This window comes from Miniopterus schreibersii, assembly GCF_964146895.1.
Source record: "Miniopterus schreibersii genome assembly, chromosome: 19".
In the NCBI taxonomy this organism is placed as follows: Eukaryota; Metazoa; Chordata; class Mammalia; order Chiroptera; family Miniopteridae; genus Miniopterus; species Miniopterus schreibersii.
The window spans coordinates 31,587,558-31,611,670 of NC_138119.1; the positions used below are offsets into that span (position 1 = coordinate 31,587,558).

At 53.5% G+C, this 24,113-nt stretch overlaps 1 protein-coding gene across 5 annotated transcripts in view; it reads right to left on the reverse strand.

Moving 5' to 3' along the window:
* NFASC (neurofascin) overlaps nt 1-24,113 on the reverse strand; it is a 160,260-nt gene that overhangs the window by 30,933 nt on the left and 105,214 nt on the right. For 3 of the 5 annotated variants that reach the window (XM_081120685.1, XM_081120683.1, XM_081120687.1), the window contains 14 exons: nt 23,604-23,774; nt 14,116-14,227; nt 13,529-13,713; nt 11,714-11,845; nt 10,030-10,173; nt 9,315-9,426; nt 8,789-8,955; nt 8,189-8,336; nt 6,848-6,972; nt 5,995-6,039; nt 4,691-4,792; nt 4,203-4,400; nt 3,370-3,440; nt 1,887-2,109 (listed from right to left, as the gene is read on the reverse strand). In XM_081120685.1, coding sequence (XP_080976811.1) covers nt 1,887-2,109; nt 3,370-3,440; nt 4,203-4,400; nt 4,691-4,792; nt 5,995-6,039; nt 6,848-6,972; nt 8,189-8,336; nt 8,789-8,955; nt 9,315-9,426; nt 10,030-10,173; nt 11,714-11,845; nt 13,529-13,713; nt 14,116-14,227; nt 23,604-23,774 — 1,935 coding nt within the window. Of the gene's footprint in view, nt 1-1,886; nt 2,110-3,369; nt 3,441-4,202; nt 4,401-4,690; nt 4,793-5,994; nt 6,040-6,535; nt 6,973-8,188; nt 8,337-8,788; nt 8,956-9,314; nt 9,427-10,029; nt 10,174-11,713; nt 11,846-13,528; nt 13,714-14,115; nt 14,228-23,603; nt 23,775-24,113 lie in introns of those variants that run through there. The other 2 variants (XM_081120684.1, XM_081120686.1) reach the window with 2 other exon arrangements.

The window sequence follows — 24,113 nt, forward strand, 5'->3', positions numbered from 1 at the left end:
TTATGCTGACAGGGCTGACCCCAGGACCCCAAGTTCCCCACAACTTGTTCTCTGCTGGCCATATCTCCACCCCACTCAGGACCCTGGGTACACCCTGAGGGCAGGGGCTATGCCTCCTCCATCAGGCTATACTTGGAGGAGTGGGGAAAGGCTCAGAACAAAATGGTGGCAGTTCAGGTAGGAGGGCAATTATTTGCTACCCTTACATGCCGGGTAGTCTGTTTGTCCCTCCATTCCATTCTCCACCCTTCCCCACCCTGCTCCATGTCTCAGGAGGCTGCTCTTTCTGGACCGTATCAGCTGGGCTCCCTTATTCTCAGGTTTCCAAACAGGAGATCCTGGGGCAGAAGGAGAGGCAGCTATTCCTCGGGCTGCCTGTTTGCGGGGCTGAGGGTGGACAGCGTTGCATTCTTCTGCCCAAGGCCATGTGGGTGGCCCTCGATGGCCATGGTGACTCACCCATCCCCTGACCCTTCAAGGCTCAGAGTCATTCCCTGCTGTGGCTAGCCCTCCAGGTGATTCACCATACCTTGCTGTTTCCCCTCTAACCCCGTGCTCACACTAGAAATAGTTGCTTTGAGTGGCATTTGTTTCCTGCCAGGAAACATTACCAAAGGCGCCCAGTCCATGACTGCTGGAAAGGAGGGCCACTCCCTCCTGCATAACTGATTCCTGCCCCCTTTCTCCAATCTGCTGCAGAAGCAGTTCTGCCCTATCCCCTCTACTCCAGCAGAGCAGAGGCCACAGGGGGAGACAGATGCCATGGAAACTATGGGCAGCCCATGAAGCCCATGACCAGGTGCTGCCTATTCCACACTTACCATCCGGGAGTCTCCTGTCCAGAAGTGTCTGTCACCATGGAGATGGGGAGTGGGATGGACAGAGGGCCTGCTGACGCCCTCTGCTTATCTCCCAAGTGAGTTCAATCCGCAATCACCTCCAGGAAAGTGGGGCATAGGGCCTGACCCTCACTTCTTCCCAGCTTCACAAGCATCCACTGGCCCTACTCCTGACTCCAGCACGGCCCCTGTGACTTGTTCCTCTCTAAGACTCTCCCCAGCCCCCCTCCTTTTTGGTCAGTCACCCCATGATCTCTTCTTAGATCAGACCCAGGCCCAGACCCACTGGGGTATGAATCACCCTGTCCTGGGGGCAGTGTTACACTGACTCTCCTGCTTTGCTCAGCAGCCTGCTGGATTGATGTGCTGGGGTGGATGGGAAACCAAGCACATGCTTCCACACATATGTCCAGAATCCTGTTGATTCATCCAGTGCAAGCCTCTAAAGAACGTCTCTTTCTATGCTCAATTCCAAGGGCAAAGAGCACCACTAGGAATACTGGCAGGTGACTGGTCTGGGTGCTTCCAGTCTGGGGCTCTGCAGACCTTCTCCACCCCTGAAGGCCTCCCTTGGGGAGCCTGGGGAGGAGTCTGGCCTGTGGCCCTGCTTCCTGTGGAGGAGTCTAATGGCTCTTGGGATGCACAGTCCTGAAGTCTTGCTTGGTGCAGCAAGAATTCGCAATGAGGTGGATCAGAAGGCGTGGGTTCTATTTTCATGTCTGACATTTGCTGTTGTGTAATACTGGCAGGAGTTTTCCTTGCAGGGCCTCAGTTTTTGCATCCGTAAGATGAGAGTATTGGGCTAGGCGATGATGTTCACTAATTTTAACTAGTGTTCAGATGACAATATTCTCGCTCCTGACATTATCAGGGGCCCATCTGATATTATGTAGGTCACTGTAGGGGATTTCTCTTTCCTAGGAACTAGCTGTCCTCCCAGGCTGTTCTTGAAGTCCCTTGACCCACCCCAAGTTTCCCAGTCTGTGAAGGTGGCCCTTATGCAGCCCAGTGGAGGGTCTGCGGTGGGGGACAGGGGAAGGTACTCACAATCTTCTCCTGAGTAACCGATGACAGTGTCTGGCTCGGGGCCCTTCCCAAAGTCATTTTCGGCCTGCACTCGGATCTCATAGGGCACGTAGACAGGGGTCTGCCCTACCACATAGCGGGAGCCCCACACTGTCGCATTGTTCCAGGACTCCCGAGCCTCTCTCCGCCGCCACTTGACGATATAGCGCAGGTTGGGGCCGAAGGCGGAGGTGGCATTCATGGGCTGAGGGGGGAGAGACAGAGGGCGAGGTGGAGGGGCCGGCAGGGGGTCCAGACCCACCCACAGACGCATTCTCTTTCTATGTCTAGCACCCCACCCCGATCTGCCCAACACTGACCAGCCCCCCACCCTCGCTGAGTCCTTCAAGAGGGACTGAACCCAGCAGCACGTAGATTTTTTGTGACAAAGGTGTCACCCAAGACATTGTCACCATGACTCCCACATTTGCAAGTGCATAGGGAACAAAAGCCTTATTTTTGACAGGACGCTTTCCTATGATGGAGCCCCAAGAAAAAATATAGATGATAATATAATATTCTCCAAAGTTAGAAAGGCGTGAGTTCTGGTTTAGCCACTGCATGCCTCCAGCCAGTGAACTCAAAATTACAGAGCCGGCTTCAGGTCTATGAATCCAGGCACGTCTGCTCCGTCCTTCCCAGCGGGTCAGAGTCTCTAGGAGTGGGTGGAACTCTGGTCTCTGTCCCCTAAGGGTCTGCCCGGGAAGCAGTCCCTGGAGCCCGAAGGACAGAGCGCAGACCACAAGCCAATGGTGACCAGTCCGAGATGTGGCCCCTGCTGCGATCTGGCCCAGCCCCATTGCTAAGGCTGCTGGGAGGCCAGGCCCTTGCAGGATGGGGATGGTCTGGACTCCAAACACCGAGCGTCCTGTTTCCACCACTCGTGGCAATGACACAGAAGTGTGAGTATTTCAGCAGCAGAGTTTACATCTCTCAGACTTGGAAGTGGTTTGGAAAAAAGTCATTTTGAGGTGACACATCTAATTTTGATTTGGAAATGTAGTCAGTGGGCCAAAATGAAGATGGGGTTTTTCAATCCTGGCCTAGAGTTCTCTAGTCCACTCCTCGACTAAGAGAAGGTCTACACAGAAAATGCCCCAGCTGCGGGCCTCTCCTCACTCCCAGCAATCTCGTGAAAGGAGTCGGACACACCAAGGCGAGCACCGATGTTCATGGGAAATCTTCGCCAGAGCCCAACCTCAACCCCTCCTTCTTCTGAAGTCCACTTTATTTTGCTGCTTGTCTGTGAAGTTGCCAGATTGGCCCAGTCACCTCCGCTCCTCTGTCTTAAATCTGTCCGGATACGCTCCTGCTTGGTTTCTGGATGCCCAGCGCAGAAGAGTGGCCACCAGACCAACCAGGCCGCCTGAACCACCCTCTGGCCTACGGTGTCAGGGGTATAAAGGGCGAGGGATCCCAGATGCACACTGCCGCCCTCCAAGGTCAGGCTGGGAGGGACACTCACCGTCCACGTGATCTCCATGTTGTTCTTCCTGGTCCCCTCTCCTTTCACATCGCTAGGATTGGACTCAGGGGCTGGAACCCAAATTGACACAAAGTTCAAGTTCAATTTGTGCCTTACCAGGGCGTGGTGAGCAACCTGTCCCTCTCACCTGCTCAGTCTCTTCCGTGCTTTTCCTCAGTATCTCTCTGCACTGTCTCATGGGCAACTGGACTTGCTCTGCCATTTCTCATGTGTGTGATGTGCTTTCCTAGCTAAGAGTTAACTCCCTTTCAATTTTAATCCCTCACCAGATAGATTTATCTTGAGGCTTTTCACACTTTAGATGTTCATATAGCCAACTCCATGTGGATTATCCCCTTTGTGGATTATCCACTAAATATGTTTAATAGCAGGCTGGTTTATCCCCGGCATTTAACATTTTTGGGAATGTCAATGAGCTATGTGATTTCAGAAATCTAAATGTTACCCAGGAAAAGAAATCTGATAGAATGCCAGATTACAGATTTCTGCAGCAAGTCTTTGCCACAGCTCTTCCCTTTAAAGCAGATCATCAAGAATTATTGGTAACATTGGTAATAATAAACATGACAGTTCACATGTATAGAGTGCTTACTATATGCCAGGCATCGTGGTAAGTACTAGAATTGAATTTCAGTTGGAATCCTCACAATCCCCATGCTGGCAGGTGTTACTCTGTGTTTTACAGAAGAGGAGGCCAAGCCTTGGAGAGGTTAAGTTACTTGCCCAAATCCATGAGGCTGGGGCCTGGGGGCACCCAGTTTGAGCTCAGGGTGCCTGACTCCAGTGCCTCCTGTTAGCCCTTGAATACTCACGTGCTCCGCTGGTTCTGTAGCGCTCAGATGGGAGGCTGGGGTGGCTGCTGCCGACCTCGTTGACAGCAATGACCCGGAACTGGTAGTTGACATAGGGGGACAGCTGCAGGACGGCCGAGTTGACACTGCCTGGGAACTTGGAATGGTCATGCCAGACCCCTGGCTGGAACTGGTCCTCTTCAAACTGGACGACATAGTCTGAGTGGGCAAGGAAAACAGAGCTGTTTCAGGAGCTGAGTCGGCAGACTTCTTCCTTAACAGCCCCCCCTCGTGACCTTCATTAGCTCAAAGCCTCCCTCTGGGAGACAGAGGCACAGGGAGAGTTCCTATCACAACACTGAAAGGGAACCAAGGCTTCCGTGTGTTCTGCAAACAGCCCAGGGCACGGGGCAGGTGAGGCAGATGTGGGACCAGACAGCAGGGAAGGCCTCTGATCGCCAGCTGCTCCCCTGCCCCCCGCTGAACTGGAGCGCAGGGCCCCGGCTGACCTGTGATAGGGCTGTTGTTGTCGTCCCCTGGGATCCAGGTCAGCCTCACGCTCCTCTCGGCCAGGTCAGTGAGCTCCAGGTCCCGGGGTCGGTCGGGCCGTCCTGGCAGCAGAGGGGGAAGACACCACGCAGGACTCCCAAGTTAGGGCCAGCCTGTTCTTGTGCTGGCCCCAACCCTGGACACTGTCCCTGGAGGGCTGAGATCACCAAGGCAGGTACCATCCCCAGCCTGCCCAGAGGGTCAGCACAGGGACCACCCCTTTCCCTCAAGGGTTCAAGGAAGAACAAAGAGGAGACTCCAGTTGCACGCCCCTCCCCCCAAGAGTATCAAGGATCCTGGCACAGAGAGAAGACTGGGACCAACCCATCCATTTCTGCAGGCAGCCTTAGCATGCAGGCGTTCGGAAACGCTCTTCACTAGCACGTGTTCACAGCATTTAGGAAGTCCAGTGAGCAAGTGTGCAGTTTTGTCTCACTTTCTCATGATTGTTATTTTCTACTCTGTTATGCCATGGCTCCAAGGGGCAGGAGCCAGAGGGTTTTGGAGCGCTGACAGGGGCAGACAGTTCAGGGAATGGGAGGGACAAAGGGGACCAGGCCAGGGAGGAAATGGGGACATGGCCAAGAAGTTTCAGTGATGGGCAGAAGGACAGGAGCTCAGCAGGCTTCCTAACAGGGGTGTGGCAGCACCTTTTGGGGACTCCAGTCTCACTGGATTGCCTTAGGGGGTGTAAGTGCCATCCTGGCCTGGGGATAAAGCTGCCGTTGACTCAGGGGGTAGGCATAATTTCCCCCATATGGCTCCTTGAACCAGCCATTTCCACATGTTGGCCGATTACTAGAAGAATCTGGAAGGTGAGTCACAGGAGCCCACATTTGTGTACACAGACTGTACATGGGCACACAGTGCTGGACTTGGAGAGGCTGCAGGAAACATGGACCCACAGATAACTTGAAGCAAGTGGGCTCTCCCGACTGGACTGCACACACATCTGAGGCCAAGGAAGAGAACAGGCCACCCCATGGTGTGGTGAGAGGCCAGAGGTAAAGGATGTGGGTGACATGGCAGCCAAGGACCTCTAAGCTCAACCTGCAAATGAAGCAGGCAGCCCGGAGCAGGGCTGTGATGCTCATGGCTCAGGGAGGTGGCTGTGGGCACTGGAAGGAGCTGATGAGGCAGGGCCTGGGGAGCGGGACCCACCACCCAAACATAACACACCCTAGCTGGTAGCGATCTCCTCTTAGATCCCAACCTTGCCGAGCCCAGTGAGGGCTTGGCGAGGGTCCCCATTAGTATGAATTACCTTTGGGCAGGGCAGCCAAACGGTTAGTTGGAGTGGTCTGATCAGCTGCAAAGGTAAGACGGGTTATCTAGGTTAGCAGGTTATCTGGGGTTAGAGGTGTTCTAGAAGGCTGGGAACAGGCAGTGAGGCTGGAAGAGCTGCCCCGTGATGTGTTCCCTCCCCTCCACAGAGCCCCTCACTCCTTAGAGAGGCCCTCCTGTGTCCTCCATCTCCTTCCTGTCCCACTGCTCCCCTCATGCCTGGGCCCTCCATCTCCTGCGACCGTGCACCTCCACCATGGAGGGGACAAGAGTACACAAGAGTAACGGCAGTGGGCACCCAGAGAGAGGACAGAGGTGATGAGGGACAACGGGGGCTCTGCCTCCCTGGTTGGGAGCGGCTCCTTCCCCAGGGTGGGGATGGCTTAGGATTTCCAGTTCAGCCTGGATGACCTGGGATCATCTTGCTAAGTGCACAGCGCCCTGTGAAATCCACCGGGAAGCAGGGGGAGGGGAGGAAGGCTAGCAGTGGTGTTGGATGGACAAACACAAAAGTCAGTCTTGCTTTAATGACGGATCGTTTTAATGAACTTAGTGGTTTAGAGTTAGCTGTCAAGTTGGTAAAAATGACCACAACAGGAACCCCTTTCCACCGCCCGCTCTCACTCAGGCAAGGATTTGGGGAGTTAGTAATTCTACTTAGGAGGCCAGTCACCCAGCACAACTTGTTTTGAAAGGAGCAGCTTTCTGACCCTTAGATCAAAGGGCAGGACACGCCACGCCTGGCTGGCCCGCTGTCCACAGAACTGTGCAGGGCCCACGGCTCTTGTGGCTGCAGGAAGGGAGAGGTCAGTGCCACTGGCAGCGGCAGTTACCTAGCACAGTGAGGTAGGCCTTGGCCAGGTCCTGGTCCAGCTCGGTGCTGGCGACGCACGTGTAACTGCCCTGGTCCCGCTCGGCCACACCAAAGATGGTCAGGGAGTCGTCTTCCTTCTTCATCCTGCAAAGGGACCCGAGGGGTTGGGAGGAGGGCGAGTGGGGAGAAAATGGGGGGGAAGGACAAGGGGAGTGCCAGGCACCGTCTGCTGCTTTCTCCCCGAAGCAGGGTGCTGAGTGAGAGCAGGAGGGAAGTCTCTCAGGCTGGGCTGGGCAGCCTCAGCCCCTCCTAGGGGACACTTAGCCCCATCTCGATGCTCTGGGAGAGAGAGGGTCTTCACCGGCACTTAGGTGCTTAATAAGGGGAAAAGAAACACGGCGAGGCTAATGGGGCCCTGAGCCGTGCTCACGGTCCTCAGATCACACACTGCTCTCTGTGCCTTCCTCGTACTGTGCGCCCCTCCCAAATTAAAGCACAGTTAGACCCACCCCCAAAAGGCAGATGGAGACCTCTCCTCTTCCCATACTCCAGTCTATCTTCAGCCCAGACCGGCCTCTGCACCTGGGCTTAGGCCAGGTGCCCGTGCTCCTCTGAACCGTCACCCATAGAGGGAGGGCACCAAAGCGCAGGCGGGCTGTGAGCATCGGCTGAGTGCCAGAATGTCTGTGCCTGCCTCAGGGGGCACCCCTGCAAAAAACCAGGTGGTTGCTGGGAACAGCTGGTACCTGTGGCCAACCTTAGGGAAAGAGAGTACAGCAAAGAGCCCTGTGGAGGGAGGCCTGGGCCCTGATTGCCGTGTAGAAACACCAGTGGGGGTGTGTGAACACTATCAGCGCCCAGCCCTCCCCCCACACCAAAGAACTCCAAATCTGGGGTGAGGAAAGGGGCAGGCTTGGGTCTAGTAAAAGCATCCCAAGTCCAGCAAAGGTTGAGAACCACACTAACCAGAGTGGTCCTGGTCGGCTCGGGCCAACCCTGCCCCCTGCTGGAGAATAGGGGTGCTGCAGGCAGGCTGAAGATGGGGCTGGGCTCCTGGCTGTGATGCAGAGGAGGAGGGAGGGGGTGAGGCGAGAGAAGTGAAGGGAGAAAGGAGTTGGAAAGAGAAGAGAAGGAAGGAGAAACAGAGAGCTGATGGGAGAGAGGGAGAAGGGTGCAGGGTAGGGGTCTCCCCTGAGCTGGGGGGAGGGGGGCGTCACCAGGACCATCCTGCACAAAGCAGCAGTTCCTCAATGACATGCATGAACAGGTTCCTGACCCCTGGGACCTTCAATGTGTGGAGCAAGGGAAAAGAGAAGGGCCCCCAACTAGCACCAGGAGGAGGTTAGGAAGGTGCGGAGACCTGCTCCCGATGTATAGCGGCTGGTCGTCCTTCAGCCAGGACACCGTGAGTTTCAGGGAGGGGTCGTGCTTCACCCGACACTCCAGCTGTACTGTGGTGCCCTTTTTGGCAATTTGGTCCTCAGGCATCCGGAAGATCCTGGTGGGGTCTGTGGAGAAACCCAGGGTGCTCGTCAGTGACACGCTCCCTGCCCAACATCCCAGCATGGACATGGCCTGACATGGAGATGGCAGGCAGAGTAGCCCGTTGTATGAATGGGGGAAAGCCTGGTGCGGGGGAATCACAAGTAGTAAACAATCCCCAAACCCTTGCTATCTGGCTCTGAAGATATGGTGCAATTTCTGGGGTGGCAGTGGGAGCTGGTGTGGGTAGGTCCTGGTCCTAATGCCATCTGGACCAGGCTGATAATGCCTTAGTGTTCCCAGCACCCAGGCAGCTGGAAGCCCTGGGAGGACACACAGACCTATTGGGAGTGTCCCACTGGGGATTAAACATTAGGTGTGTGCATTTTCAAAGTGAAAGCACATGCGGATAACTTGGAGAAGACAGCTTCCTTTCCCGGCTGGCCCCTGCCCTCCACCTACCAACCCTCTCCTTTACCTTTGACCTCCAGGCGGACCTGGTTTTCAGCTTTGCCCAGGATGTTGGTGGCAACACAGGTGTAGATGCCTTGGTCCTCTTTGCGGATCATCTTGATTTCCAGACTGCCGTTCTCGTAGACATGGTAGTTGCCACCATCCAGGTTGCTTCCTTGCCCATTCTTAAACCTCACGACACAGCAGAAGAACACACAACACACTGAGAAAGGACTGGCCCGTGGGAGTGGGGGCAACCACTCGAGAGAGTTTGGGCAGTGGAAGGAGCCCCACGCTAGGAACCTGAAGCTCTCATCCTTGTAGGGTGTGCCTCTAACCACTGAATAGCCCTGGCAAGTTTCTGCCCCTCCCTGGTCCCCAGTTTCCTTCTCGGCACAAGGGGGGGTGACCCAGCTGATCTGCCAACTTTCTCCCAGCTTTGACCATTTAAGGTTCCCAGGCCTTGCCGAATAGCTATTATGGGCCAGATGGGTATGAAGGAGGTGAGACAGGTGACCCCTGTGGGGGAGGTCCGGTCTCCTGGAACTTACCATCGGAGTGTGGGGATGGGGGACCCAAAGAAGGGACAGTCCAGTCGCGTCCGGTTGTACAGGATCACCCGAATGAGCTGGTTCCGTGGGGACAGCATCCGAGGCGGCACATCTGCAATTCCCAGACAACCGATCTTGGGTGGGGAGTCTAACTTCCATTTCTTTCCCTTGGTCTTATCTCTACCTGCCTTCTCCATAGTGCTTTCCAAGTGCCAACATATCTTCCCCTATCACATGTCTCCTTTAAAAAGCCGCCAAGGGTTAGGTGAGGAAGGGAGAAGCTTTTCCATTCTCAACCTACCCTCCTTCCAATCCAGCTTCTGCAAAGGGTTCCCCCAAGTTATCCAGCAGGCTCTGCACCTGCCCCTCCCACTGCCCCCCCCCCCCCCGGGAGTGCTGCAAACATCTTCAGAATAGTCTTCCACTCTGCGAGCCATTGAGAACCCGGGAGTCAGCACAGATACACCAAGGAGACGAGACAGGCCCACTCTGGGTTATCAGGGCAAGGAGGGACCAAGGCTGACTTCTAGTGGGGAATCCACTCTGTCTACACACCGGGCTCTGTGGGTTTCAAGTCCTCCCTCCTTCCCCAAAATCTCACTGTCAGTCCCCATGCTTCCCCGGCCAGCCTGGCCCGTCTCTGGAGAAGAAAGTGCACCCATGACATGACGACCCCAGAGGAGCAGCACTGCAGGGGGGCGGGGGGGGCACCCACCCAGAACGCTGACGAAGGCGTTGGCCAGCAGGTAGCCGTGCTCATTGGAGGTGTTGCACTGGTACACGGCCCTGCTGCTGATCTGGGTGTCCCGGAAGATGATGGTGTCCCCAGCCACCTCGCGGTTTGGGTTGGGTGGTGCCGCTACAGAGAGGAAAGATGCTTCTTGTGAGAAATGGGGAGGGCAGGTGAAGGGAACCTGGAGCTCTGTCCAGGGCTCCCCAGCAGGACTGGGAGTCATGGAAGCAGCAGCGCTGGGTGGCTCTCAGAAGACCCGGCTTCCGGCCCCACCACTGCATGGCTGGGTGACATTGGGCCCATCATCGAACCTACTAGAGTTTATTTCTCAGTCTGTCCAATGGGGATATGAATTCCTGCTCAACCTATGTAACAGCTGGGCAGGTGTGGCTTGAGTGCATCAGCTGGGACAACAGAAAGGGGTCTGAATTCTAACCACAGTCCTGCCAGCATCAGTTTCCTTGTTGGCAGAATGGGGACAACTATCACCTTGTGGGGCTTTTATAAGGATGGCCTGAGCTTTTATGCAAATGTAAAGTCATTGGCAGAGGGCCGGCCCATACTAATTATTACTGCTGTTATTATTTTAATATACTTAAGTGCATACACTTAAGCCTGTCTTGAAAAGGGCAAAGCAACATGGAACTGGGTGGGCCCTGCCCCTTGCCCATCCTCAGAGCAGAGCACCCTGCAGACAGTCACAAAGTGAAACACGAAGGCTGGTGCCTGCTAAAAGCTGCATAAGTCCTTCTATTTGCCAAAGCTACCCGGTGGTCCCTAGAAAAGCATCCTGTGCCCAGAGAGAACATTCCCCGCTCAGACCTGCGGCGCGTCAGGCTGGGACCCAGGGCAAATCGACGTCTTTCTGGGCCTCATTTCCTTCATGTGTCAAACGGGGAAGAATTACTCCCACTGTTCCCCCATCTAAGGGGGGCTCAGAGAAGAGAAAGAGAATGAGCTGTACAAATAAGAGTTTTCTGGAAATGTAAGAACTGCCGCTTTTCTCATCTTTCATCACCAGAAGGTGACTTCCGTCTGTAAGATTTCTGGACTGGGCCAGATGACTTGGCTTACGTGGCCCGTGACCTCACCCAGGATCACTCAGACCGACAGCGGCAGCCGGCTGAGAGGACCCAGGGTCTGGCCGCATGGACGCCACTCCACAGATAGCGAGTCTGGGCCCGGAACTGGGGCATCAGCAGCCGGGAAATGAAGACAAGGTCAGTGTCCTTATCACCCGTCCTCACTCAGCAAAAAGGCACCAGTAAGGCAATGCCAGCAACTTTAACACCTCCTTGCCCAGCAATTCTTATGGACCCAACCTTCCTCCCAGTCACTCTGGGTGATGGGTGCCCTTTCCGGGGCCAGGGCTCAGCTGCAAGTCCTGGGTGCTGTGAAATTTAGAGGCTTTGCTTGCCTTTCCCCAAAGGGCACAAAGCAGAGATTTATGAAAAACCCAAGGGAGCAGAAGTCCCCTTAGCATAGAAAAATAACCACAGGCTCCTGTCCTCTCATGCAGACACGAGGCAGGTTTCCTGCCTCTTGAGGTGTCCAAAGAGATGGCTGCTCCCTCACTTCTGCAACAACCAGGGCTGCCCACAGGGATGGATCCGGAGCCTCTGATGGCAGAGAGAGCAGTCAGGTGAGATGATGGCTCATTACTCACATTGCAAAGGTTCCCCATTCACCATCCACTGGACAGTGGGCTTGGGGTTGCCATTGGCTCGACACACTAGTCTCCCATCCTCGCCAGGAGCCAGGATAAGGTTCTTGGGTTCATCCAGCCAGTAGGGAGCAGCTGGAAGACAAGGACAGCACAGGCAGGGGAGTTAGATGGCAGGGGGTGGGGAGGCAGAAGAAACCAGATGGACTTCGCCTAGGAAGACAGGAGCCTCTGAGTGCCAGCCCCAGCCCCTCGCCACCTGCCCAGGGCGCATCCTCAAGGGATGACTCAGTCCAGCCTGCCTTTGGCCAACCTGACACCAGAGATGCTGACCTGCCTATTTCAAGTTCACAGAACAAGAGTTCTAAACCGTGGCTGCTCATGAGAGCTCCCTGAGAGCTTTTAACAAACATGGATGAGGGCCCAGCTCAGACCTACTGATTGGAATTCTCAGGGGAGGCTCTGGTGGCAAATGCTTTGAGAGGTCCATAGGTGTTCATGATGTGCACCCAAGGGCCCAGCCAGGGAAGGTGGGAAAGCAGGCACTGGGTCGGCCCCTCTGGGTTTCTGTTGTTGCTGCTGCAAGATCAGACCTTTCAGGAAAAGCCTGATACTCATTCTCTTAGGGGCCGAGTTTTGGTCAGAGCAGAAGCTCATAGCTGGCCACCCCTTTCAACTGTTTGGAAAATTTCACAAATAAGTGTATATGTGGATTTTTCTGAGAAGAGGGTTCTTTGGGTGAAAGCTCTTGATATCCCCTAAAAGATTAAGACCGTCTGGTTTGCGTGTAGCATTGAAATCAACGTCACAAGTTCAATTGAGTGTGCTGAGAAAGTTCTTGCACTGTGGGGCCAGACTTCATTACCCCAATCACCCCCTCGGCCCGACAGAAGTGACGGGGGTAGCCCAGCACCCACAGCTGGAATCCACAAAGGCATGTGCTCTGTTCCTTACTATAGCGCAGGTGGGCCAGCTCTGCTTTTAGGGGAGGAACATGATTTAAAGAAAATAATTTAAAAAAAAAAAATAAATATATCTTTATTGATTTCAGAGAGAGGAAGGGAGAGGAAGAGACAGAGATAGAAACATCAATGATGAGAGAGTCATTGATCGGCTGCAGCCCGCAACCTGGGCATGTGCCCTGACTGGGAATCGATCCCCGATCTCCTGGATCCTAGGTCGATGCTCAACCGCTGAGCCACGCCTGGCTGGGCTAAAGAAAATAGTTTGGGCCATGATGACTCCCCATTTTCAAAAAGAATCAAGCGCAGTACACAGACAGAACAGGGAGAAGACGACACACCATGAACAGGAATGTAAAATGAGCAGAAGGCTCTGGGCGTGAATCCAATAGACCATGAAATTCACCCACTGAGGGCCCAGGGGAGTTTGGTGATGGTCACGGCGGATCTTCTTCCCTTAACACCCACCATGCACACACACACACTCACACATACACACTCACATATACATATACACACTCACACACATACAAACACACACACACACACTCACACACATTCACAGACACACCCTCACACACACTCATATACACACACATACACACAAATTCACACACACATCCTCACATATACACACACACTCACACTCACACACACACATATACACACAATCACACATACACATACACACACACACACACATCCAAGGGTGACACCATCCCTGAGGTCACTATTGCCACTGACCAGTGTGCTGAAGTTTCCCCCACCCTCTGCCCCTAGCCACCCTCAAAGGAAAGGGTGGTCGTGGCGTTTGGGGCTGGCAAAATCATCATAATGAGAAATACACACAACGTACCCTTTACTCTCACCGAGATCGTGTGCCGGATGCTGCCCATCTTGTTGGAGGCCAGGCAGAAGTACTCCCCAGAGTCTTCCTCGGAGACATTGGTGATACGCAGCGCCTTGTTAAAGTTCTCAAACTTGGCCTTGTCAGATGGGAGGTCCCCACCTTTCTTGTACCACGCGATGTCTGGTGTTGGGCTAGGAGAGGGACCAAGCAGGAGACAGGGATTTATTACAAACTGCGGCCCAGCTATTCTTCTACCGAGCCCAGGACAGCCAGGTGTCCTTAAAGTGTACTTGGGCCCAGAGGATACACATCCTCCGACAGCTGATTTCTTACACAGAGGGGCTGCTCAGCACAGAGCATCTGAGGGACGTATCTAAGGCCACACAGATTCTAATACGTACAGCATGCCCCCCCTCTCCTTTCCCTGTTATCCAGAGAGATGTCAGGATGGGTCAGAGATGACTATGGGTTGCAGAGTCCAAAGGGCTGTCTGCTTCTCTTTTTGCATCCCCAAATGTGGCAAAATGGAGCACGTGCAAACTCCCTCTCCAGCCTCCTGAAGGGCAGCCAGAAGGGGGTGAAATGGTACGTACACCCCGGAGGCGATGCACTCCAGCAGGAGGTCCATGCCGCGCAGCACCATCTGACTGCTCGCGGTGCCCTGGGGATACATGAAGCTGGGCGTTCTCTCCGCAACTCCTCGGGCTGAAATAGGACAGAACACACTGGCTCAGCCTCAGCCTCCTGCCCTGGGGGCTGACCCATATAGGCCAGAGCTGTCAGGCGGAAGAAGCGTCATCAGCCTCTGTTTTCCCGACCATCAGGGGCACCAAGGCTGCACCCTCCCAGCCGAAACCACCCCGAGGGCTGGGCATCATTAAGAGAGTGTGTTAGGAAGCTTGGGGCTCCTGCACCCCACCGGCACATGTGTGTGAGCAGCTCTAAGTTCTGAAAGGACCTGCCAGGGGGAGTCCACTTCCCTCACTGTTCCCTGGAATGGGGGATGGGGCTGCCTGAGCAATGAGTGGCTTATTCCCTGAGCATCTTGTGTTGGGACCCCAGAGGCCAAATGGGTGAACCCTGGGAGGCCACCTCAGCAGCAGTGGGAGGAAGAGAAGGCACACAGAGGTCACACGACAGCCTGCTCTTCGGGACCCTGGAGACAAGAAGCTGAGATGAGGCCACGGAAACCCAGATGAACAGTCAGAGATGCAGGGAGCGTTATTAATGGTTTAGCAGAGACATGGAGAGAATTAATGAGCAGAGATGACAGGAAATCACTTCTGAGGCCAAGACCATTCTGCTCTTCACTGATGACTTTGGAAGGGAGCTGGGGAGGAGGGTGTTAATTGCATGTGAGACGCTGGGGGAGGGGGAGAGGCAAGCGGCGGCCAGGATGGAGGCGATCTACAATTCAACTAGGCTGGAGTAGCCACAGGGTCTGAAGTTAATGACACGCACAGGTTTGAAGCCAGGTGGCCCACAGAGATTGACACTGTCGGGGCGGCTGTTTCCCAGTGGAAGGGGTCATGCAAGTCTGGGCACACCACAGCCGTGGAGCCCACCCACCTGAGCCTCACGGCTCCCTCAGAGCTCTGTGGAAATGGATATGATGGAAGGAAGGGGAACACGGAGTTTCCAACCAGGAGCCCAAACAAAGCACAGGGAGGCTGGAAGAGGCACCTCTGCCCAAAGGTGTACAAATAAACGTATGAGCTGAGCCTACTCATGGGCTTAATGGGTCTTTGACTCTGCTGAGAGGTGAGAGGTGGGAGGAAGGCAGAGCTGCCAGGAGCTGGGAGCCCTCAGAATGCCAGCAGGGAGAGCAAAGGCATTTTTCTGGGTGGGGGGCTGTTAATGAATGCTGGCAGAGAGGACAGAGTGGCAGGGGGAGCTCCGTCTCTGTGACACTGGTGTCCCCTAAAGGAGCTTGCTGGACTTGCCCATGCCTGGCTGCATCAGCGGAGCCCAGGCCTAGGGGCCCGCAGCTTCTTTCCATTTGCCCTCGGGGCAGTGCGTTTCATAGAGTCTGCGTCTGCTGCACACTTTTGTCAGGGGAAGAAATGATGAAACACGTGCAAAGGGAGTTAGGCTGCTGCAACAGCACATGGCATATAGCAAGTGTTCAATAAACGCCCATGGGACGAACGAATTCAAGAGGATCAGAGGACAAAGAGAAGGCGACAATCCCCCTCCCCCCGCCCCGCAACGTCATTTATCCTTCTGTAGATGTCATCTGTCCCACCAGCACACACATATACAACAGGGGCTACTGAAGGGGTTAATCCATTATGTGGTTAATTGGTTACCATCCATATATCTGTAAATCTCGTAGCATACAGCTCTCAGTACCCAGAGAGCCTGTCACCAAAGCAGCAGCTTCCTCCCACCCATCGTCATGGAATCACCAACACAGACAACACAAGGTCAAGGGCACCCTGAGGAGAGGGAGATTTCGAGCAGGAGGCTCTGGTGTCAGCCTGGCGACTCTATCGAGAGCCAGGAACCCTAGGATTATGTAGGAGAGGTCCCAGCTCAGCTGGTATACTCCTTCCTGCAGGGACACAATCTGCAGAAACCAATCTGTGACCCTGTGGACATTTAATTCACACCATAGCACGAGCACTGCAAGCATACATGACCAGCAAAGCATTAAGTGTGGGAGGGAGGAAGAGTGAGCACAGAGACCCGCTGTGGGAGCCTTGACATGCTGTGGCTGTGACTATAAAACAGTTATAGTGCCGGCCAGAGTGGCTCAGTTAGCTGAGCACTGTCCTGTGCACCGAAGGGTTGCAGGTTCGAATCCTGGTCAGGGCACATACCTGGGTTGCGGTTTGACTTCCAGTCAGGGAGCATATGGAAGGCAACCGATCGATGTTTCTCTTTAACACTGATGTTTCTCTGTTTCTCTCTCTCTCTCTCCTCTCTCTAAGCATGTCCTCAGGCGAGGATTTTAAAAAAGGTTATAGCAATACTTCATATAGGATGTGGGCTAGCAACCACAGAATCATCTTAAAAGGGGAGAAGCTACTGGGAAACAAGCCAACGCTCAAAAAATATAGTGACAAGCATCCTAGAAGTCAGAGGTAACATTCGGGGCCGCCATTTGGTGAGCATTCGCTATGGACCAAGCCCTGTGCTAGCAACTCTGTTTATAGCATCATCATATTCAATCCTCACAACAAACCTGGAGGCATCACCCCATTTTCAGCAGAGAAAACTGGGGCTCAGTGACATCAACAGTTATGTTTCAGATTCTGGACCACTCAGCACCCAAGCTTTTGTTCTCACATCTATTCTAGATTGCCTCTCTCTTTAAAGATGGATGCCTCACTTGTCCCTACAGCTGCTTCGGTTTCATGTTCAAACCAAAGAAAAACAAAATCCAAGGGCAAAGAGGTGAAGGGAAAGATATTTTTGTCTCAGTGAGTTGCGGCGGTGAAACTCTTCCCCTACTGCTACAGAAGAGACATGCCATGTCACAGCAAAGCAGAGATGCACTGGGCATTCTCATTGCACGGTGTCTCTCTGTCCAGTTCTCTGCACTCAGAAGGATCTAATGCTCTTCCCTTTCTTTTCACTTCCTCTTTCTTTCTAGAAGCATTCAACATAGCAGTCCTTTGTTCAACACATATCTCACTTTGACTTTATATCCTATCCAGTTGCTATCATGCTTGGTTAGCCCCTTTCTACCTTGGATTCAAGAGAAGGGGTTCACTCTCATGTTGAGGCAGGATAGTAAGAAGCTAGGAAAATTCCTCGGCAGGTTGAATGAGTAAAGTGAGACAGAGCGCTGAACAAACTGGCTGAGCAATTCGCAGTGAGATGAGAAGATCACCAGGGCAGAAAGCCCCAGGCACCTAGCAATGGGCAAAACTGGTGCGGGATCTCACCCCTGGCATATCACTGGTCATGCAGTTTAGACCCCCTGATCTTTCCTCCCTAGAGATAACATCTAGGCTCAGTTGTATTTCAGCTCCAGGCCCAGAAAAGCAGCAAAGCCAGGCAGGCGATGCCAGGACCAGATGCAATGACTAATGATCCTGGTGTTGACCAATCAGTGGAGACCAGGACCCTGAAAGGGCACACCTGGAAAAGCTGATGAATATTCTATTGAGATCCTCCCTTGAGACTGCCCCTAAAATCCCTGCCTTTGGAAAGAAGATAAAATCCTTCAAGACAAAGAAGCCAGTGCCCACTTGAATCTCCTTGTTGAGCGAATTATCTTTCTCTTAAACTCTAAGGGTCCCCATGATACTTGCAACCAGGAGAGCAATGGGCAGTGGCAGCTCATCCCAGGCTAACCCCCGAACCTGTCTCCAAGGCTGCACTCTCTCTGACTTTCCAGTGAGCTGGCAACAGCCCTGCCTAGGCTCACTTCCTTCCTATAACATTTCTAGAGAGCCAAAGCAGCCCCGCCTAGGCTCTCTCCTGTTGCTTCTTCTGTCCTAAGCCCTTCCTTGTTTCACTGTCCCCAGCTTTAATAAACATCCTCTAAAAATCACCTGGACTCTGCCGGTGTGGCTCAGTTGGTTGGGTGTCGTCCCTTGCCGGTTCGATTCCCGGTCAAGGGCACATCCCCAGGCTTGATCACGGGTAGGGGGCATGCAGGAGTCAGCAGATCGATGTTGTACTCTCACATCGATGTTTTCTCTCTCTCTCCCTCTAAAAATCAATAAATGATTCTTAAAACAAAATCACTTGGACTCGTTTTGTGAAATCTTTCCTGCACTAAGTCAAGAATCTACACACTACAGGCTGGCCTCAGGCAGACCCACTCTGGGCTGGTCCCTTTCTGGTAACAGTGTGAGCACTTGTGAGTTTTGCCTGGTTTCATAGCCCTTGATGGTTCTTACAACTCCCACTCATTCACAGGTAATAGTATCTACCACGGGTCACAAACTCGTTTAAGTGGTTGGAATTACTCAAACTTACTCCATTGATAAAACAACTCTCCATGCATGTCCCCTGAACTGTTTATCTTACATAAAGCGAGGAGCTGGGATCAGACGGCCTCCAGCTTTAAGACTACTTCTATAATAGATTACCCAGAATCCAATTCAGAAAAAAGCAAATTCCACACCAGTGCACTGGGGATCCTGACACAATGATGGTTGGTCCATCATTTTGAAAACAAACAACACCCAGAATCCAACAAAGGTCCCTGCTTCCTTAGGCAGTAAATCTCTTTGGCAGGATCTCAGTGTGGCTCTAGCTGCTTGGTGCCAAGTTAGAGCCTTTGCCTCTCTCCTTGGCTCTCACTCCCTCATCCCATCCCCCACTCCAGACAGATCATTGTTTATATTAGCACATCACAGTACAGACACTTCCTATCTAGCTGAGCCCACAACGACCCCCCTGGGGACATGCAGCCTCAGCTTTGGAGGCTGACTGATGATGGGGGCCAGCTGTCTTGCCAGAGCCAGAAAATGAGGATTCCTCTGGCTGCTCAGGGAAAACAAGGCTTTCTTGAGCCGTGGTGGGAGTAACTCAGGTGTAGAAATAGCCAATTACTCCACTAATCAGCTTGAGCAACCAGTTGTGTGATGAGTTAGAAATATGCCTTATGGAAATTGTTCCATGACTTGCAGATGTGTGGGCACTGGCTTTGCGTGGACTCCCCGAGGAGAGAGGAGGCCCAGGGGCCAGTATAACTTCATTTATACTCACCTGGAAAGAGACTCAGAGCTAGACTCTCGCTCCTATTTCCCAGATGGATTTTAAAGAGACAGGGACCTGTGACATGGTATCCCTAGTAGCTATGGCTAGACAATTCATACCCAGACACTTAAAGAGTTAACAAAACACACTGCAAAGCTTTCTGTGCTTTTTAAACCACTAATAGGCTCAGACTTACTGTTTCCTTCTCACCTATCCTCAGATATTCTCCGCCCACCTACTACCGATGCCTAAGTTTCTACTGAACCCTTCAGCCACCTCTTTTGAAGTCCTACCCTGGTCTGACCAACTTGTCCAGAATTCAGCAGCTGGAGGCCTGCATGTATGAGGAGGCCACACCACCACATGAGCCACCTCAGACTCCCAACTGGCCACTGTCTTCCTGGCAAACAGTGTTCTGGAGGTGGCACCTTGGCACCCTGGCCTGGCCAACTGTCAGACCTGCCACTCAGCACGAGTTAATGACATGGTGTCAGTCAAGTTAGGCAAACTGGGGTTACGACAGGCAAGGTTACTCCCGAGGTTACCACAGCGACTCACCACTGTACATGTCAGGGTGGTTTCTTAAGGACGAGTCATTATAGGGGTGGTCTGCAATAAACAAAAGAGGGTGAGCAAACAGGAGGCCATGGGAAGTCACAGAGGCATAAACGGGCGAGAACAAACAGAAATGCAAAGCCACGAAACAACCGGAGAACCACCAGTGGTCTTTTGCAAAGGAAAGAGGGCGTGTTTGGAAAGGAAAGAAGCTTGGTGACGAAGGAGCAACACAAAACAGCCCAACAAAGGAAGAAAAGGTTAAATCCTGCAAAAGAAGGCAATAAATAAATAAAAAGTTTCTCTTTTTAATTAAATAAATTAGGCTTGACCCTTAATTGCTTGGTCCTACTATATTTTCAAACAAATGAGCTGAGGATTAGTGGTATCCCGTGGCAGTCTTTTGAACAACTGCTTCCCATCAAAATCCTTAGTTGCCAGGTCTCTGGATCAGGCCAGCTCTTGGGTTAGCTAAAGAGAAAGGAGCGTTAGTGAGCCCTGGGGAAAGAGCAGTCCGACCTGAGCAGAAGCTACGTTGCAAGGGGCAGGAGGTACATGAGAGGAGGAGGCAGTCCAAGAGAAACAGTTCATCAGCAGGGTGGGAGAGAGGGACCCGTGGCAGCACCCAACAGATGCGTGCTGACCAGCAACAAGCACCCCCAACCTGACCAGCGGGCACCACCCTGGTCTCCGAGATGTGTCTGGTGGCAGAAAGGCCTCCTTATGAGGAGGCAAGGAGTGGTCCAGGGAGGCAGGGAGAGCTAGGCTGAGGTTCAGACTTTAGGATTAGAAAGAGAGTTTGGGCATGGGGGAGAGGAGGAGAGAAAGAGAGAGAGAGAGAGAGGTGTGAGTGCTTTGAGTTCTCTACTGTGGACTAGGAAAGGCCTGCTGACTAAGCAAGAGGCTCAGAACTCTCTAGACTGTCTTGGGGTGAAGACATTTCTTAAGGAGCAAGTCCTGTGGCCTCGGTTCCAACACTAGGCAGTTAAAACCCTTGGGCATTTAACCCTCGGCAAGAAAGATAGTTTGAAGTAGGGCACATATCATGCCAAGATCCTCAAGCAGCTTTTCATTCTTGTACCACTGTCCCCTCCAGCTACTGAGTTCAGGTTTTGATGGCACCACAGAGGGTGGGGGTGGAGAAGCAGACTGGCAGCCAAGCAGACAGCCCTGAGAAGCAGGAACGGTCCAGCTCCTGAGGGACAGGAGCCCGCCAGAACAATGCATATTTGAGAACAGCTCTAATCCGGTCACAGCTGACTGTGGAGGCTGTGGCCTTCTTTTCTGGGACTGCACGGCATTGCACCCCAAATCTGCTCACGCCCAGCAGGAAGATGCTCAGTATTTAGAACTATCCCTTAAGACAGGGTTTGAGGTAGAAGACCTAGCTGGTGTTTGGGAAGTCACTTCTAGTTTATCTGGAACTAAGAGTGGGACCTGACCTGCAGGGAAAGAAGAGGCAGAGTGGCAAAGGGTAGGCATGGCTGTGACTGCCCTTAGGGGGTAATGCTCCTCTCCTGAGGGAGGGGACAGGGACACACATGGATGACAGGCTCTTGTTTCATGCTCCCCTCCAGAGAAGAGACCCAAGCTCAGAATGCACCTGTTTGTGGATTCGGGAGCACATCTGAGAAATTCAGGGAGACCTTTGACTCCTTGAAGAGTGTTGCTTAGACAAGAGACAGTAGGAGGAAGCAGGGTCAGTGCTCCTGTGTCTCTTCACGGAGACTCTCCTCCTGCACTATTGCTGCCTCTCGCTGTGCCAGAGGCACCGGGAGAGATGGGAACCTCTTCTACATGGGCAAAGTGGGGCAGGTGAGCTTGGTTAGCCGACTCACTGCGTCTTTGACTGCATCCCAGAGCAAATTTTAAGACTGCTTGTAGATGGCCAGTATTGTGTGTCAGCTAACCCTCCTTTACTGCAGATAATACAAAAATTGACTGTGAAGAAATTCATTTTTCCCCAGCAGGCAAACTGTGACAGAGCCCCTGGTGGGAACTGGGTCCTGTAGCTGTCTGTCCCACCTTGGCTGTTTGGCCTCCCACCCCAGACCTGGTTCTGAAGGTATAAGAAAAAGCCTGTGTCCTTTCCAGGCAGGGACGTGGGGAGGACACAATGGTGCTATTTTAAGCAACTGTGCCCAAATGTGGGCACAGGGAGAGAGGGACCCAGTGATGGCACTACAGGCTGTCCAGGGATCGGCTCAGTGATGGGCTTGCTCTTGCCATTCTTCCCTCCCCAACCCCCACTCCCCAACACCTCCAGCCCCGTCCCGGCCCCGCTCCGAGGTCCTGGGCAGACCACACTGTCCCGCCAGCTGGCAGGCAGTCACCCTGGCCTGCATGGAGACACCTCAGACAACCCAACCTCCTGCTCCAGGGCTCCGCTCTGGGTCTAAGTCCAGAAAAAGGAAGCCAGGGATGGGGGAGCAAGCAGACCGAAGCTGGGTGTGGGTGACCCTGCCAGGAACACGTGGGGCTTGTCCCTGGGTTGCTGGCCATCCTTTTGGCTATCAGATGACAGCTCAGAACAGTGTGTGGGGACCTGCAGCGGCAGGAGGGGGAGTGTTAGAGGTGGGTAAAACGGGGTCAAAGAGAGAAGATGAGGGCGGGGGAAAGAAGAAAGCAAGAGAGAGGGAAGGGAAACAGAGCAAGGAAGTGAAAAGGAAAAGGGAAGAAAATGAGTAGAAAGAAAAAAGAGAAAAGCCCGCAGCAGGAGAAGGGGAGCTGCCTCTATGGCTCCCCCGGGATGCCACGGTGGACAAGGGCCGGGCCGCCTCTCAGCACTGCGCTTCTGTCGCGGGCAGGGGCTGGGGAGGAAAGGAGAGCACTAGGGTGTCGGCCCCCGCTTGTCCCAGTGAGGGGAGTTCACCCCGCCTCCCGCATCCCTCCAGGAGGCAGCGTCAACCGCCTGCACCCCCAGGAATGGGCTCCGGGACGCCAGGGTTCAGCCTCTTTCCTCCCACCTGAGAAAGCTGCCAGAGCCCATGTGGTGCCCTCTGCCTGGCTTCCCTCACAATTGCCACTGTCACAGTACTGGAAACACCATTCACAGCTGAGTCAGGCAGATTGAGGTCTTTGGGGAAGGGGCTCTTCTATGGGAGGCATGTTATAATTCCATGGGGTAAACCCATGTCCCGAGCTGGCTGAGGACAGGCCAGCAGGTCCCTGGCAAGAAGTGTGGCTCTGAACTGATTGGCTTCTCTCTCTCCTCTGTGCAGGGCCACCAGTGGGTCAGGACATGCTGATCTGCTTTGGTACCAGGCAAACAGAATCAGGAATTAAAAATGGGAACAAATAAAACTAAACATACACCTGCAACCTGCAAACAGCGATGCCACATGGTCCAACATACACACCTCACAGACTCAAATACACTTCGTGCAGGTGACCCACTGATTGGGATATTGTGTGCTGTGGCTTTGCTCTAGAAATAAAGGTAAGCAAATGATGACTAGAAATAACGGAATAATCAAGCTGAGAACATGAGAGGGAGGCCGATGAACACTCAGAGCAACGCTTCTCCGATTCTGGTGTGTGTCCAAATCCCCCGGGAGCTGGTGAAGAACAAAGAGGCAAAGCAGGGCCGGGTCTGGGGACAGCGCCAGGTTCTCCAGCTGATTCTGATTCCCACCAAAGCCCGGGAAGCACTGGCTTAGCATAGGACCAAGTTGAACTCAAGGCTCCAGAATCAGGAGATGTTTAAGGGAAGGTGAAGGAGCTCAGGCACTATGAGCTGGAAGGACTTCCAGGTCAGCCTCGGGGACGAGTCCCTCCCAGCCCCAGGCCCCGGGCTGCTCCGGCTGGGTGGGCTGCTGCCCTCGGCCCCAGTCCCGGCCCTGGCCCCGGCGGGGCCTGCACTTACTGGTGAGGACCTTCAGGGTGAACGGGTTCTTCTGCTGGATGGTGTGGGTAAAGTGGAAGCGGGCGTTGCAGCTGTAGTCCGTCTGCATGTCCTGCACCATCACGTTAGAGAAATACAGGTCCCCATTATGGCCCTGGGACACCCGCTTATCTTGGGTGATGGGCTCCATGGCTACAAGGAAGCAGAGGTACAGCGGGAGGTTAGCAGTAATGAGAAATGTAATGATAATCATGAAGTTTCTGGCGAGTGGGCACCTACAGAGGGCCAGCGGGAGCCAGGAACTCCATATTATTTGGTCTAACTTCACTGTCAGCTCTGAGGTGGGGCTTATTCCCATTTTACAGATGAGAAAGCAGAGGACTTAACTGTTCTGGTTGCATAAACAGAGAGAGTAGGATTTAGACTCAGATCTGCCTGCCCACCATGCCCATGTTCTATGACGATACTTTCCTATCTCCCATTCATGCTACAAAAGATCAGACTGGCCTGGAGGTGAGAGGAAGGGGACAT